General features: G+C 33.6%; 1 protein-coding gene across 14 annotated transcripts in view; it reads left to right on the forward strand.

The window, feature by feature from the left end:
• The window catches only part of Fam135a (family with sequence similarity 135 member A), a 114,832-nt gene that overhangs the window by 31,769 nt on the left and 70,173 nt on the right, over positions 1–12,890 (forward strand). For 12 of the 14 annotated variants that reach the window (XM_048805617.1, XM_015487898.2, XM_048805619.1 and 9 more), the window contains one exon: positions 3,322–3,401. The exons of the other annotated variants lie outside the window; for them this stretch is intronic. In XM_048805617.1, the coding sequence (XP_048661574.1) occupies positions 3,322–3,401 (80 nt within the window). The remainder of the gene's footprint in view (positions 1–3,321; positions 3,402–12,890) is intronic. 14 annotated transcript variants of the gene reach the window in all.

Here is a 12,890-nt window from a genome sequence, read left to right on the forward strand (position 1 = left end):
CTGATGGCTTTTTCTGTTTTACACTTTCTTTCTCTGTCTGTCTGACTAACTCGAGAGACCTTCTCTTTTACTTGAATCTTTTCCTCTGACTAACTTGAGAGACCTTCTCTTTTACTTGAATGAATATGTCTTCTCCTTCCTCTACCATTGTCTGAACTGAAGGCTTTGGACTAAGCAAACAAGATACGAACGTCCACAATGGCAATGTGCCAACTGGCAGAGTCCCTGGGCTTTTCTTTTCTATTCTTTTTAAATCTTTACCATGATGGTTCCATTGTGATATATTTAACAACTCCTCCTTAAAAAGCCATGGGCTACATTTTTGTATTGTATCAACGTATGCCCTGACTGCTCTTGATTTTACTGGGATGTCTCCTTCCTCTAACAATTTACTTAACACTCTTTTGGTTTGTTTTTTTACTAATTTCTGATCCCGTATTTCTACTATAATACAACCCAACAAGATAACACCAAACAAAACCGAGACAAAATGAAACAAAAATGGAACAACACAAAATCATTATATCAGCCTTTCTATCCTCCTGAAATGTCCATCTGTCCTTTCTCCCTATCTGTTCCTCAGACGCAAATAGTTTTTCCTCAGATGTGAGCGGTTTTTCTTCTGTCTCACTCATTTCCAGGGACAGGCAACTTAAAGCAAAAGCGAAACAAAACAAAAGAAGAATCTTAAAATGGCTACCCATCCTCTCACCCTGCCCTCGGGCGAGCAGTTTACCTTATCACTCACCCTCAGTCATTCCCCATGCGGCCCACCAAATACCGCAGTCTGGCTGGGCACAATTCAGGAGCCACTTGTCAAAAGAAATGAACTTTATTTTTAGAACACACATACCGCACCACACAGCTCTTCAGGAAAACCTTCAGAGCCCAACTGCCACCACCGGCTTCCCACAAGCCTCTCAACCTCCCCCACTCCTCTTGCTCTTGAGGCCAATTGGCTGGGTCGTGTGGGCGGAGCCAAAAAAAGTCCCCCAATGAGCAGCTCCGTGGTCTGAAAGGGCAGGGAAACAACCCAATGAGTATCACCGCAGAGGAGCCAATCAGTTGGCAGCTAGAAGTTTGCTGGGGCCGCTGTGAGCCAATCATCAGCTGGCAGCTGGAAGTTTGCTGGCAGCTGGAAGTTTGCAGGCAGCTGGAAGTTTTCTGGGGCCCTTTCGGCTGTGGCTCTCAACAATTTTTTGTTATATTCTTTCATTTCTTTTCTTTTGAAAATATAAGCAAATAATAGTTATACCCTACAGCATAAGTACATAGTATACGTACTTTCTGTACTTCGCTAAAATTATCTTAGAAGTCACTCCTTTGGATAAACTGATACTTCCAGTCCTTATTATGTTTGCATGGTTGCATCATTGTAAAGTTGTACCCTTGTTTATTCATAATTCTTATATTGATGAATGTTTTGTTTTTTGTTTTATTATTTTGCTATTACAATTAATGATACAATGAATATAGCCTTCTTCATACATCATTTAATAATTTTTGCCATAGTATTTTTGGGATATGGTCTTAAAAGTGGTTTGCTAAATTAAAGGCTGTCTATGTGCTTTTACTCCTTTTGTCAAAGTACTGTATTTATGGGATTGCACCATTTTGCATTCCCAACAGGAGTGTAGGAGAATTCCCTATTTGCCAACACCCTTTCCAGCAGAATGTTTTGCCAACTGTTGAATTTTAGTCAGTCTGATAGGTGAGAAAGGATATCCTGTTATAGTTTTTTTCATTTTTAATTATAAATTAGAAGTTGAACATCCATATATTTGAGAATGATTTGCATTCTTTTTTCTGTAAGCTGTTTATTCATACTATCCTTTTTTTTTTCTTTTTTGTTGTTTTCTATTTTTAAATTGTTTATATTTTGAGAATATTATCTAGGTTTTAAAAATCAAGATTAAGATCTCTGAAATATATCAGCAAATGCTCTCAGAACAAAAACTGCTTCATTGCTTTGCCCACCTCATTGCTATTTTTTCTTCCTGTAAATTTGGATTGGTAATGCCCATACTATCTTGTCAGTTCTTCAGTAATTTTATAAGATATATTCTTATAGTTTACATTATAAATTTAGTTGTCTTTAGCAAGAGGTTGTTCTGAATAACCTACCCTAACAGCCCTTAAAATAGAAGTATTTTATCCTTTTATTTTTAAATTTGATTTTTCTACTTGATATTTTTTTCTAAAAATTTATTAACATGCACATTTTAACATTATGTTCATTTTAAATGTTTATGCCTTTAAAATATCACTGCTTTTCATAAAACATATATTTACAATAATAGATTGCTCTCATAAATGCGAAGTGAAAAGTAAACTTCATTTAAAATAATGTATTTACTTTTAGCGTTTTGCTTTTTTGTTTTGTTTTTTTTTCCCCCGTATTTTTAGTACCTAACCCACTGTCTATCACATAGGTAGGTCTTCAATAATTAGTCATTTGTGTGTGTGCATGCGTGTGCTCTAGAGATGATTCAAAGTGTATGCGAAGATATAATATATCAGTTATATGCAAATACTGCACCATGTTATATAAGGGACTTGAGTATCTACATTTATCCAATGTCATTTTTCACAGAAATAGAAAACATAATTCTAAAATTCATATGGAACCAAACACACACACACACACACACACACACATACACAGATGTGCGCGCATGCACGCAAACCACCATGACCTGCAACAGAGTGGCTATTATCAAAAAGAACAACAACAGCAATATACCAGGTACTGCTGAGCATATGGAATAGAGGGACCTTTGTGCACCATTGGCGGAAAGGTAAATTAGTAAGCCATTGTGGAAAACCATATGGAGGTGCCTCACAATGGAACTACATATGATCTTGCAGTCCCACTCTGGGTATGTATCCAAAGAAATTTAAATTCACACCAATTTACATTCTCACCAATGGTGTACAAAGGTTCCTTCCCTTAACATGGATGTTGAAAAATTCCTAGAAATTTTTACTTTCCTTTGATTCCAGGCCTCTAGCTCATTTGATTTTTGTTCTTAATTATCTCACATTTCACATTTGGGATTGAACTCAGGGGCACTCAACCACTGAGCCACATCCCTAGCCCTATTTTTAATTTTTTATTTAGAGACAGGGTCTCCCTGAGTTGCTTAGTCCCTTGCTGTTGCTGAGGCTGGCTTTGAACTTGCAATCCTTCCGCCTTAGTCTCCAGAGCCGCATGGATTACAGGTGTATTAGATTAACTTTGTTAGTTTAACACATATGTAGATGTTGAAGCACAGCATATTTTAAAATCTGTTTTAAAATCACTTCCTCGTTTTTCTTTAGTTTTTACCAGATTCGTGCATATATGAAAATTCCACCAAGAATTCCCCACAGAGTAGAAGCCAGTTTATTGCAAGCAACAGGTAAGCCAAGGAATATTTTCAAGTTAAAAACAAGTCTGGAGTAATATTATAATGGTCAATAACTTTTCTTAAACATTCCTGTTTTTTTTGTTCATTATAAATATAAGATACCAAACATCATTACAATATTCCTTGTAAGAAATATATTTAGGAACTCAGTAGAATAGATTTGTTATCATGTGTTTTGGATTTCTTACCATGAATGCATAGAAGAATGTTTACAAAAGCTGAATGAAAACATAATAATAATAGGATCAATATATCATGTGAGATGGAATTTTAAAACATAAGTGAATATGCACATGTAATTTGACCTAAATTCATAAATGTATTTTATGATTAAATTTGATAATATGCATTTTGACAACATTGTGTTAAACAAGTTTTTCCCTGGGCTAGCAAATCTAATTAGAAAACAGAGCCAAAAGGCAATGTAGGAAGATACAGAATAAACAAGTTATTACAGTTCTTATTTATTTACTTCTTTGGAGAGACTTTAGTATTTAAGTGTTTAAGCTAAAACTAATGACCTTCACATAATCTGTGGCTATTTTTAAGTTCCCGAGTGCAGCATATAGGTTGAGCTTCCCTAATCCAAAAAACAAAATCAAAAGTGCTCTACAATATGAAACATTTTGAGCACCAATAGGACACCACAAGCAGATAGTTCCACGCTTGACCTCAAGTGACAGGTTGCAGTCAAAATGGAGGTGCTCTAAATATATTGTGTAAAATTACGTTCTGGCTATATGTATAAGATGTATATGAAGTACAAGTGAATTTTGTGTTTTTATTTGGGTCTTATCCCCAAGGTATCTTATTATGTATATGCATATATTCTACAATCTTAAAAAATTAGAAATCCAAAAACATTTTTGTTCCCAAGCATTTTAGATAAGGGACACTAAAGCTGCGTTCTGTTTTATTCCATATATTTAGGAATGGTTAATGAAACATTGTACAGAGTTGCTATATCAGTTGTAAATCTGATATTACTAGCTTTCAAAGCATTATAAAAATAATACACACCTAACATTAAATCTAGTCTGAGCATGATTCAATCAATCTTTGAAACTTAATGTTTGCTGGGAATTTGAACTGTTTAGGATGTTTGTTTTTAATCATTCTATGAATATTAAACTGCTAGGAAATGTTAAATTTTGATAAACTGGACATTATGGAGAGTTGATTCTTTCTGAAGACTATCAAAATGCTCAGGGAAGTCTGTTACTTATAGTCAAAAAAATATAAGAAAGATAACTTGTTCTCTGAAAGGACGGGGGTGTTCATCTTGCTTTGACGCATATATATACATTTTATATATATGTATATATGTATATTTTATGGGGAAAGGGGGGGTTCCTGGAGTTGAACTTGGCTATTCAACCACTGAGCCATATCCCTGGCCCTATTTTGTATTTTATTTAGACACATGGTCTCACTCAGTTGCTTAGCACCTCTCTTTTGCTGAGGTTGGCTTTGAACTTGCTATCCTCCTGTCTCAGCCTCCTGAGCTGCTGGGATTACAGGCATGAGCCACCGTACCCAGCTTGGCATATATCTTAGTGTTATATCTTATTGTCATAACAGGCCTTCTTTGGTAAGTCTACTTTCAAGAAACACAAAGGGAATAACTGATACTACAAAATACAGATTTGGCACTCTACTTTGAACTTTTTTAAATCTAGTAGATGGAATTTTTTGCTCCATTATTATCTCATGAAATTGCCGGTTGAAAAAAATAGAAATCTCTGACTTAGTTTTGAGATATTTTTCAAGATGGAAAGGTATATGACATAGATGTCAAGAAGGTTAAGTAGGCTAACTACTTTTTTTGTGGAGGAATTGAACCCAGGGTCTCATGCATATCATGTGAGCATCCTGCCACTGAGCTACATCCGTCACCCAGGTTAATTACTCTTAAGTAATGAATTTCCTATCTAGAATCAGTTTCTTCTTTATTATCATGAAGTTTCAAGAGAAATAAAGTCAAACCTGTGAATATTAATTCCAAACAACTGAAGGTTTTCTCATGTGAGGACCTGAGAGATTTTTTGAATTGAATTAATAATATATACTAAAGTTAATATTATTGTATTTTGGTTCACTTTCATGAATCCCCCCCAAAAATGAAAAAAAAATAATATTGCTTTTTTAATGTTTGGTGTGCAATTATTTAGTTAAATGAGAAAAAATTCTATTTAAGAGAATAAGACATAAGACTGAACAATTTAGTGTAGGAAAGATTTATTTTGACTCATGGTTTCAAAGGATTCAATTGTAGTGGATTGGCTCCAAGGAAGAAATATCATGATGGAACGGCATGGCAGAGGAAAGCTGCTTAGTTCATGGCAGCTATGCAACAACAGGGAGTTGATGCTTGAGAGAAAATAAATCATCCCACGGCATACCCCAGTAATTCACTACCTTTCAGTAGTTCATTCAGCAATCAGTGGATTAATCCATTATATCTGTTTGATGGATTAATCACTGATGAGTTCATAGCCCTCATGATCCAATCAGTAAAGCCCCACCTCTGAACCTTGCTGCCTTGAGGACCATGCTTTCCACATGAGAATTTGGGGACATTCCGTATATAAACCATAATACAATTGAAACATTTAATTGTTAGTTTTATCATTTAGTGCCTGTTTTATTCATAGAATTATTTTTACCTTATTTTTCTCAGACTCTAAATGACTAACTCAGAGGACTAGAAATTTTAACTAGGCATGGTATTACGCATAGTAACTTCAAGAAAGATGTGGATGTTAGAATTAATAACCATATTATTAATGACGGGGAAAAATCTAACATTTGAAAGTTAAATCTTGTCAGATATTTAGGTTGGTGTAGAAGATAGAATTAACAATATCCAACAATATCAGTATTTAGTTTGGTTGAATATGAAAAACAAATATGAAGTAATGAAGAATATGAAGTAAATACTTAACATATTTACTTCATGATAATGTTATGTTTTCTCTTTTCTTGACAAGTTATCCTGACCTAAACTTTATGGAAACATTTTCTCTAGCTCTGCTTTTTGATTGGTGATTTGAAAGTAAGGAAGGGCATTATAAATAAATTATCAAATGACTTAATAGCAACCATGACTGTGAAATATGGATGACCTGTTAGTTTACTAATATGTGGAAAGAAAATATTTTTAAAAAATAAATAGTTTATGGAAAACAGCAGTCTATAAAAGAAATTCTGGTTTAAGAAAATAACCTTAGTAAGGTACAGTTTTAGCATATATGTAGAAACATTAACTGTAGGTTTGTTCTTAATAGCGTTATACCAGAAAATTTTAAGAGATTACATGCTTTTTATTTAAGTTACAGCAGTCAAAATAGTAACACAGTAACTAGATTATGGACAAGAAAAAAATATATATAGAGAGGATCTCTTTTGAACATTTTCCTCATTCTTTGTCAAAATAACAAAATTTTTCTGTCCTGTCTGAAATATAAGACCAAATGTGACTTTTCAAGATCTTTTTATTCCAAATTGTGTTGACTTGTTTTACTTTTAAATCTCCCAATTTAGAACATCTTGTTTTTCCTGATAGCAAGCAATAACAAAGTAGAATGTCATTTGCAGAGCTATACAAATAGTGACCCTGAACAAATTGTGAGATATACTATTTTTCACCAGCCAAGACCATTTTCAACATGATTGCTTTATCTTTATGTGTATGTAGATTCCACAGATTTTCAGTCTTATTTTACCTCTGGAAGCCTCTATGGTAAGGTAATCTGAATATGGAAAAGTAATCTGATATTCCCTGCCAGTGTACCCTGAATATCCCTTATCATGTCAAGTATTAAATTAATATGAAAATCATAGAGGGAAGTAGTTGATGGAGTGTGGCATCATACTAAGAGGCTCACAAGTATTGGTTAGATCCATTAGCAAATTTGTTAAGAAAAGGTATCTTTTCAAAAGTGTTTTGTCTTCAGAAATTTTCTGTACATAGCTTTCTTTTATTAAATACTTTGATTTCTAGCCTCATCCTTGATAACAAATATCTTTATGTAGGATAGTTTCTTTTTTATCCTTTGTGTCAATTTTCTTTTACTTATTTTCTAAAAATTCTTTTTCTTCTGAGTGCTTGGATTTTCTCTCTGCTTTTTATTACCCATCCTATTTTTCTTCTAACGTTAATTTATACTTTCATCTCAATGTTTTTCCATAGATAATATATTTTATCATAGTTCCTTTACCTTCTAAATATTTCTGGAACTCTTAGGAAAAAGAAGAAATAATATTGTTTTCTATCTGTGAGTTGCAGTAGGAATTACATGCTGTTTCACAGCTTATTGCTATAGGTTTAAATTATTTCCAACACGAGATTTTAATAACAGTGAGAGGTTTGGATCAGGAAATAACTGATATCATTTAAAATGACAGTTATGAAAGACAATGAGAATTTATAGGGCTTTTGAAATTGATTAATAAGAAAGCTTTCATGGACTTTGACAACAGAGAAGGATTGCTGGTTGTAAGACGCTCATTCAGTTTGAAATGATATGTACAGTTTCCATAAAATGTTCAAAGAATAACTTCTCATTTCTAGTATGAATTATGTTTTAAAATTAAATGTATTTTTTTGTCCGCTTTTCAATTTTTCCATCTTCTGAAAATATTTTTTTGTCTAATTATAGGCAAATGGTTAAAAGATATCTTAATCTAGAAAGCTATAGAAAACCCTAATTTATTCTCTAAATGCAATAACTTTTAACTATTTCTCTAGTTCTGATGGTTACCTCTATATAGACATTGTTCATAGGCTTCATTGAGAGAAAAGTCAGTTTATCTTATTTATACTACTTCCTCTCTTCTTCACCGTCTACCTTTTAAAAGAGATGTTACTTCCTTTCTCTGACCATCTCTGTAATTTAAAATAATACATTTTAAGCTCTGTGTCCTATTTTAGCAATGCTGAGAGACCCCTCATTTTTAATAAATATATAAGAAATCTTCTTTTTTTCAAAATTTCTATCTCCCCACCTTTCAGACTTTTCCTATTTCATATCCTGTTTGTAACTCTTCATTAAGATTCCAGATGTTGGCTGGAAGTGGTGTTGCACACCTGTAATCCCAGGGGTTCAAGAGACTGAGGCATGAGGATCACAAGTTCAAAGCCAACCTCAGCAACTTAACAAGGCCCGGAGCAACTCAGTGAGACCCTGTCTATAAACAAAATACAAAAACAGGCTGGGGATGTGGCTCAGTGGTTGAGGGCCCCAGGGTTCAATTCCCAGTACCAAATAAAAGGACTCCAATGGTTGAAAAGAAGTAAACAACATTTGCATTTTTGTGGGAGCATAGAGGGAAAACGTTCATTAAGTCGAAATGAATAGCCAACATAAAGAAGGATGATCTTAAGTTTCTAAAAAGACATGGAATGTCTAGTTATTTTTTTTTTTAAGAAAGAGAGAGAAATTTCTAATATTTTTTAGTTTTCAGTGGACACAACATCTTTATTTTATTTGTATGTGGTTCTGAGGATCGAACCCAGCGCCCCGCGCATGCCAGGCCAGCATGCTACCGCTTGAGCCACATCCCCAGCCCTAGTTATTTTGTTATTGAGAAAACTGTTGATTTAGACGTGCAATTCTGATATAGTGGAAGAGGACCTGATAGATCTGATCATAACAGAGAAAAGCCCATGAATGCTTTATTTATAGTGGAACACCCAAAGGAACTCAGGAAGGAGCTTCTTCAGGAAAATATTATAAGAGTGGGGAAAACAATTTGTATGGAGCTTGGCAAGTTATGCCCATCTCTGGGCAGCTGCTTTTGAACCTAGGGCTGTGAGCTAAGGCAGGGTGCCAGCATGTTCTGGTCTTTCTCCAACTGGGGAATTTCACCCAGGAGTTCCCAGAAAAGCAGCTTCCCTGCCTTAAATGGCTCAAACAAAATCCATAGTTCATATGAGGATTCTAACAAATAAGGTTGTCTTGTTGCTTTGTCTTAGCAATGGTTATTTGGCCACTTGTACTAAAGGTGCAAATATTTTGAACTGCTGCAGACAGAATCATATCTTTCTTCCCCATTTTCTCCTTAAACTTTGTCTAAGAACCAACTTTTGAGGGCATTCTTTTTCTTTTTTGAGACAGGGTCTCACGAAATTGCTGAGGTTTACAATCTTTCTGCATCAGCCTTCTGAGCTCCTGGGATTACAGGCATGTGCCACTGTGCCCGGCTTCAGGGCCCTCTTTTGAGAGCCACTAACATGTTGGGATAGTTCTACTGAATTCTTAAGATTTTTCATGATTAACTCTAGGATACCTATGTAATTTTATTTCCCAAGATTCTCCATGTGGATTCTATGGAACCACTTCTAGTTTTCAAATATGATGGGTTCTAACTTACTTCATATAGTTTATAGGCTCTCCCCTCCTTATTACTTCTTTTTTAAACCACAAATAACTCCCCTAAGGCAGCTAAAAGTTTCCTCTGCTATGTGATTATAACACTTTCTGTATACTTCTTTTTGCTCTTACCATGTTATGAAATTTTTCTCAGAAATGTAATTCTACAACAATCAAATATCAAGCACATTAAAGAACAATATGGAAATAAAGTGCAAACAAATAGTTAACTGGATACAATTCATATTATGTCGCTAATCTATTACCATTATCAGTAACCAAATAATCTAAACAGCCATTAGTTTTGTCTCAAGTTGTAAGGTTTTATGTTTCAGTAAACTTTGCATGGATTATGAAACTTTAATCTTTGGCATTATAAGTCTCTATTTTGCTTTCCTCAGATTCAAGAGCTTCATTCTGTCATTGTCATTATCTTTTTACTGGCTTAAAGAGATGATGATAATTACATTGTCATTTGCTTTGTTTTTCTGAAATAGACAGTTAAGAGATTAACACATTGTACTGAAATTATTTGCTTGAATGTTCCTATCCAAACGAGACTGGGAACTCTGAAAACAGGCATTGTTCTTATTTATGTTAATATCTCCTAGTTACTAATCTTTAGACTTAATTATGTTTGAATGAATGCTTCATTGTTCACAAAATAAACAAGAAATACCAATGCTAACTATTTAACAAAGGAAAATGGAAATGCAGAAAGATAGTGATAGAAATAAAATATAAATGGGTGTATTTATAGACTTCCAATGATGCTGTCTCTAAAATTGTAGCTCTGAGTGTTTGGGTTAGCAGATAACTGATAGGCAAAATGAAAATAGTTATTTGAACAAGGAAGTAGGGCACTAAATTAAGAAGTTAGATGAAAGGTAATTTATTCAGTACATGAGTACCTGTTATATGTGAGACATAGCACTTATTCCTAAGTTAAAGCAATATAAAGACAAATATGGTTCCTAACTTCATGGAGGATTATCATCTATCAAATATTTTTTAAAAGGAGAGTTTTAAACTCAAAACAATAAATTGAGTACACACAGATTTGGGTGTTTTTTCTAAGACCCTTTGGTAATAACAATGTAGAAGTACAACAGAACTAGAGAATCATGATTATCAACACTAATTATTCTGATTTGATTATTATGTATTATAAACATCTATTGGATTATCACACTGTACCCCATAAATGTGTACAATTAAAACAATGATTTAAAATTAATTTTTAAAAATATGACAAATCAAATACCCATTCATAATTTAAGAAATAAAGGAAAATAAAACAACTAATTGAAGAGACCTTCGGAGACCTGCTAAAAGACACGCATGAAAAACTTTTTTTCTCCATTTAGAATGATGTTGGCCTGGGGCTTAGCATAAATAGCTTTTATGATGTTGAGATATGTTCTTGTAATCCCTAGTTTTTCTAGTGATTTGAACATGAAGGGGTGCTGTATTTTGTCAAATGCTTTTTCTGCGTCTATTGAGATGATCATATGGTTCTTATCTTGGTTGGTAGACTTTTGATGGTGTCTGCTATTTCATCACTTGAAATTGGTCTGTTTAAATTGTGTATATCATCCTGATTCAATTTGGGCAAATTATATGACTCTAGAAATTTGTCAATGCCTTTGATATTTTCTATTTTATTGGAGTACAGGTTTTTAAAATAATTTCTAATTATCTTCTGTATTTCTGTAGTGTCTGTTGTGATATTTCCTTTTTCATCACATATGTTAGTGATTTGATTTTTCTCTCTTCTTTGTTAGCATGGCTAAGGGTCTGTCAATTTTATTTATTTTTTCAAAGAACCAACTTTTTGTTCTGTCAGTTTTTTCAATTGTTTCTTTTTTTCAATTTCATTGATTTCAGCTCTGATTTTAATTATTTTGTGTCTTCTGCTGCTTTTGGTGTAGATTTGTTTTTCTTTTTCTAGGGCTTTCAGATATAATGTTAAGTCATTTATTTGTTGACTTTTTCTTCTTTTAAAGGAATGAACTCCATGCAATGAACTTTCCTCTTAGAACTGCTTTCATAGTGTCCCAGAGATTTCGATATGTTGTATTTGTGTTGTTCACCTCTAAAAACTTTTTAATCTCCTCCTTGATGTCTTCTGTAACCCATTGTTGATTCAGTAGTATATTTTTTGGTCTCCAGGTGTTGGAGTGGATTTTATTTCTTATTTTATTACTGATTTCTAATTTCATTCCATTATGATCTGATAAATGCAGGGTAATATCTCTACTTTTTTATGTTTGCTAAGAGTTGCTTTGTGGCATATTATATGGTCTTTTTAGAGAAGAATCAATCCATGTGCTGCTGAGAAAAAAGTATATTCTCTCGTTGAATATTGGAATATTCTACATATGTCAGTTAAGTCTAAGTTATTGATTGTATTATTGAGTTCTATAGTTCTTTATTCACCTTTTGTTTGGAAGACCTATCTAGTGATGAAAGAGGTATGTTAAAGTCACCCAAAATTGGGTTGTGGTCTGTTTCACTCTTGAACTTGAGAAGAGTTTGTTTGATGAACATAGCATCTCCATTGTTTGGGGCATATATATTTATAATTGTTAAGTCTTGTAGGTGTATGGTTCCCTTGAGCAGTATGTAGTGTCCTTCTTTATCCTTTTTGAGGAAACCCCTCCTTGCTTCCACAGTCCATGTGAGTGGTATGATTTTTCCCAACCCTTCACCTTCAGTCTACGAATGTCTTTTTCTGTGAGATTAGTCTCTTGGAGGCAGCATATTGTTGGGTCTTTTTTTTTTTTTTAATCCAATCTGCTAGTCTATGTCTTTTGACTCCTGAGTTTAGGCCATTAACATCCAGGGGTGTTATTGAGACATGATTCATATTCCCAGCCATTTCTGTTTATTTTTGGTATTTAATGTGACTTGGTTTCTCCTCTGCTTAGATTTTCCTTTAAAAGTGTAATCCCTCCCTCTGCTGATTTCATCATTGTTTTTTATTTCCTCTTCTAGTTCTGTAGTGCAGGCTTTCTAGTTGTAAATTCTTTTAACTTTTATTTATCATGGAAGGTTTTTATTTCATCATCAAATCTAAAACTTTGTTTTGGTGGATATAATATTA

This window comes from Marmota marmota, unplaced genomic scaffold (genome assembly GCF_001458135.2).
Source record: "Marmota marmota marmota unplaced genomic scaffold, marMar, whole genome shotgun sequence".
Lineage (NCBI taxonomy): Eukaryota > Metazoa > Chordata > Mammalia > Rodentia > Sciuridae > Marmota > Marmota marmota.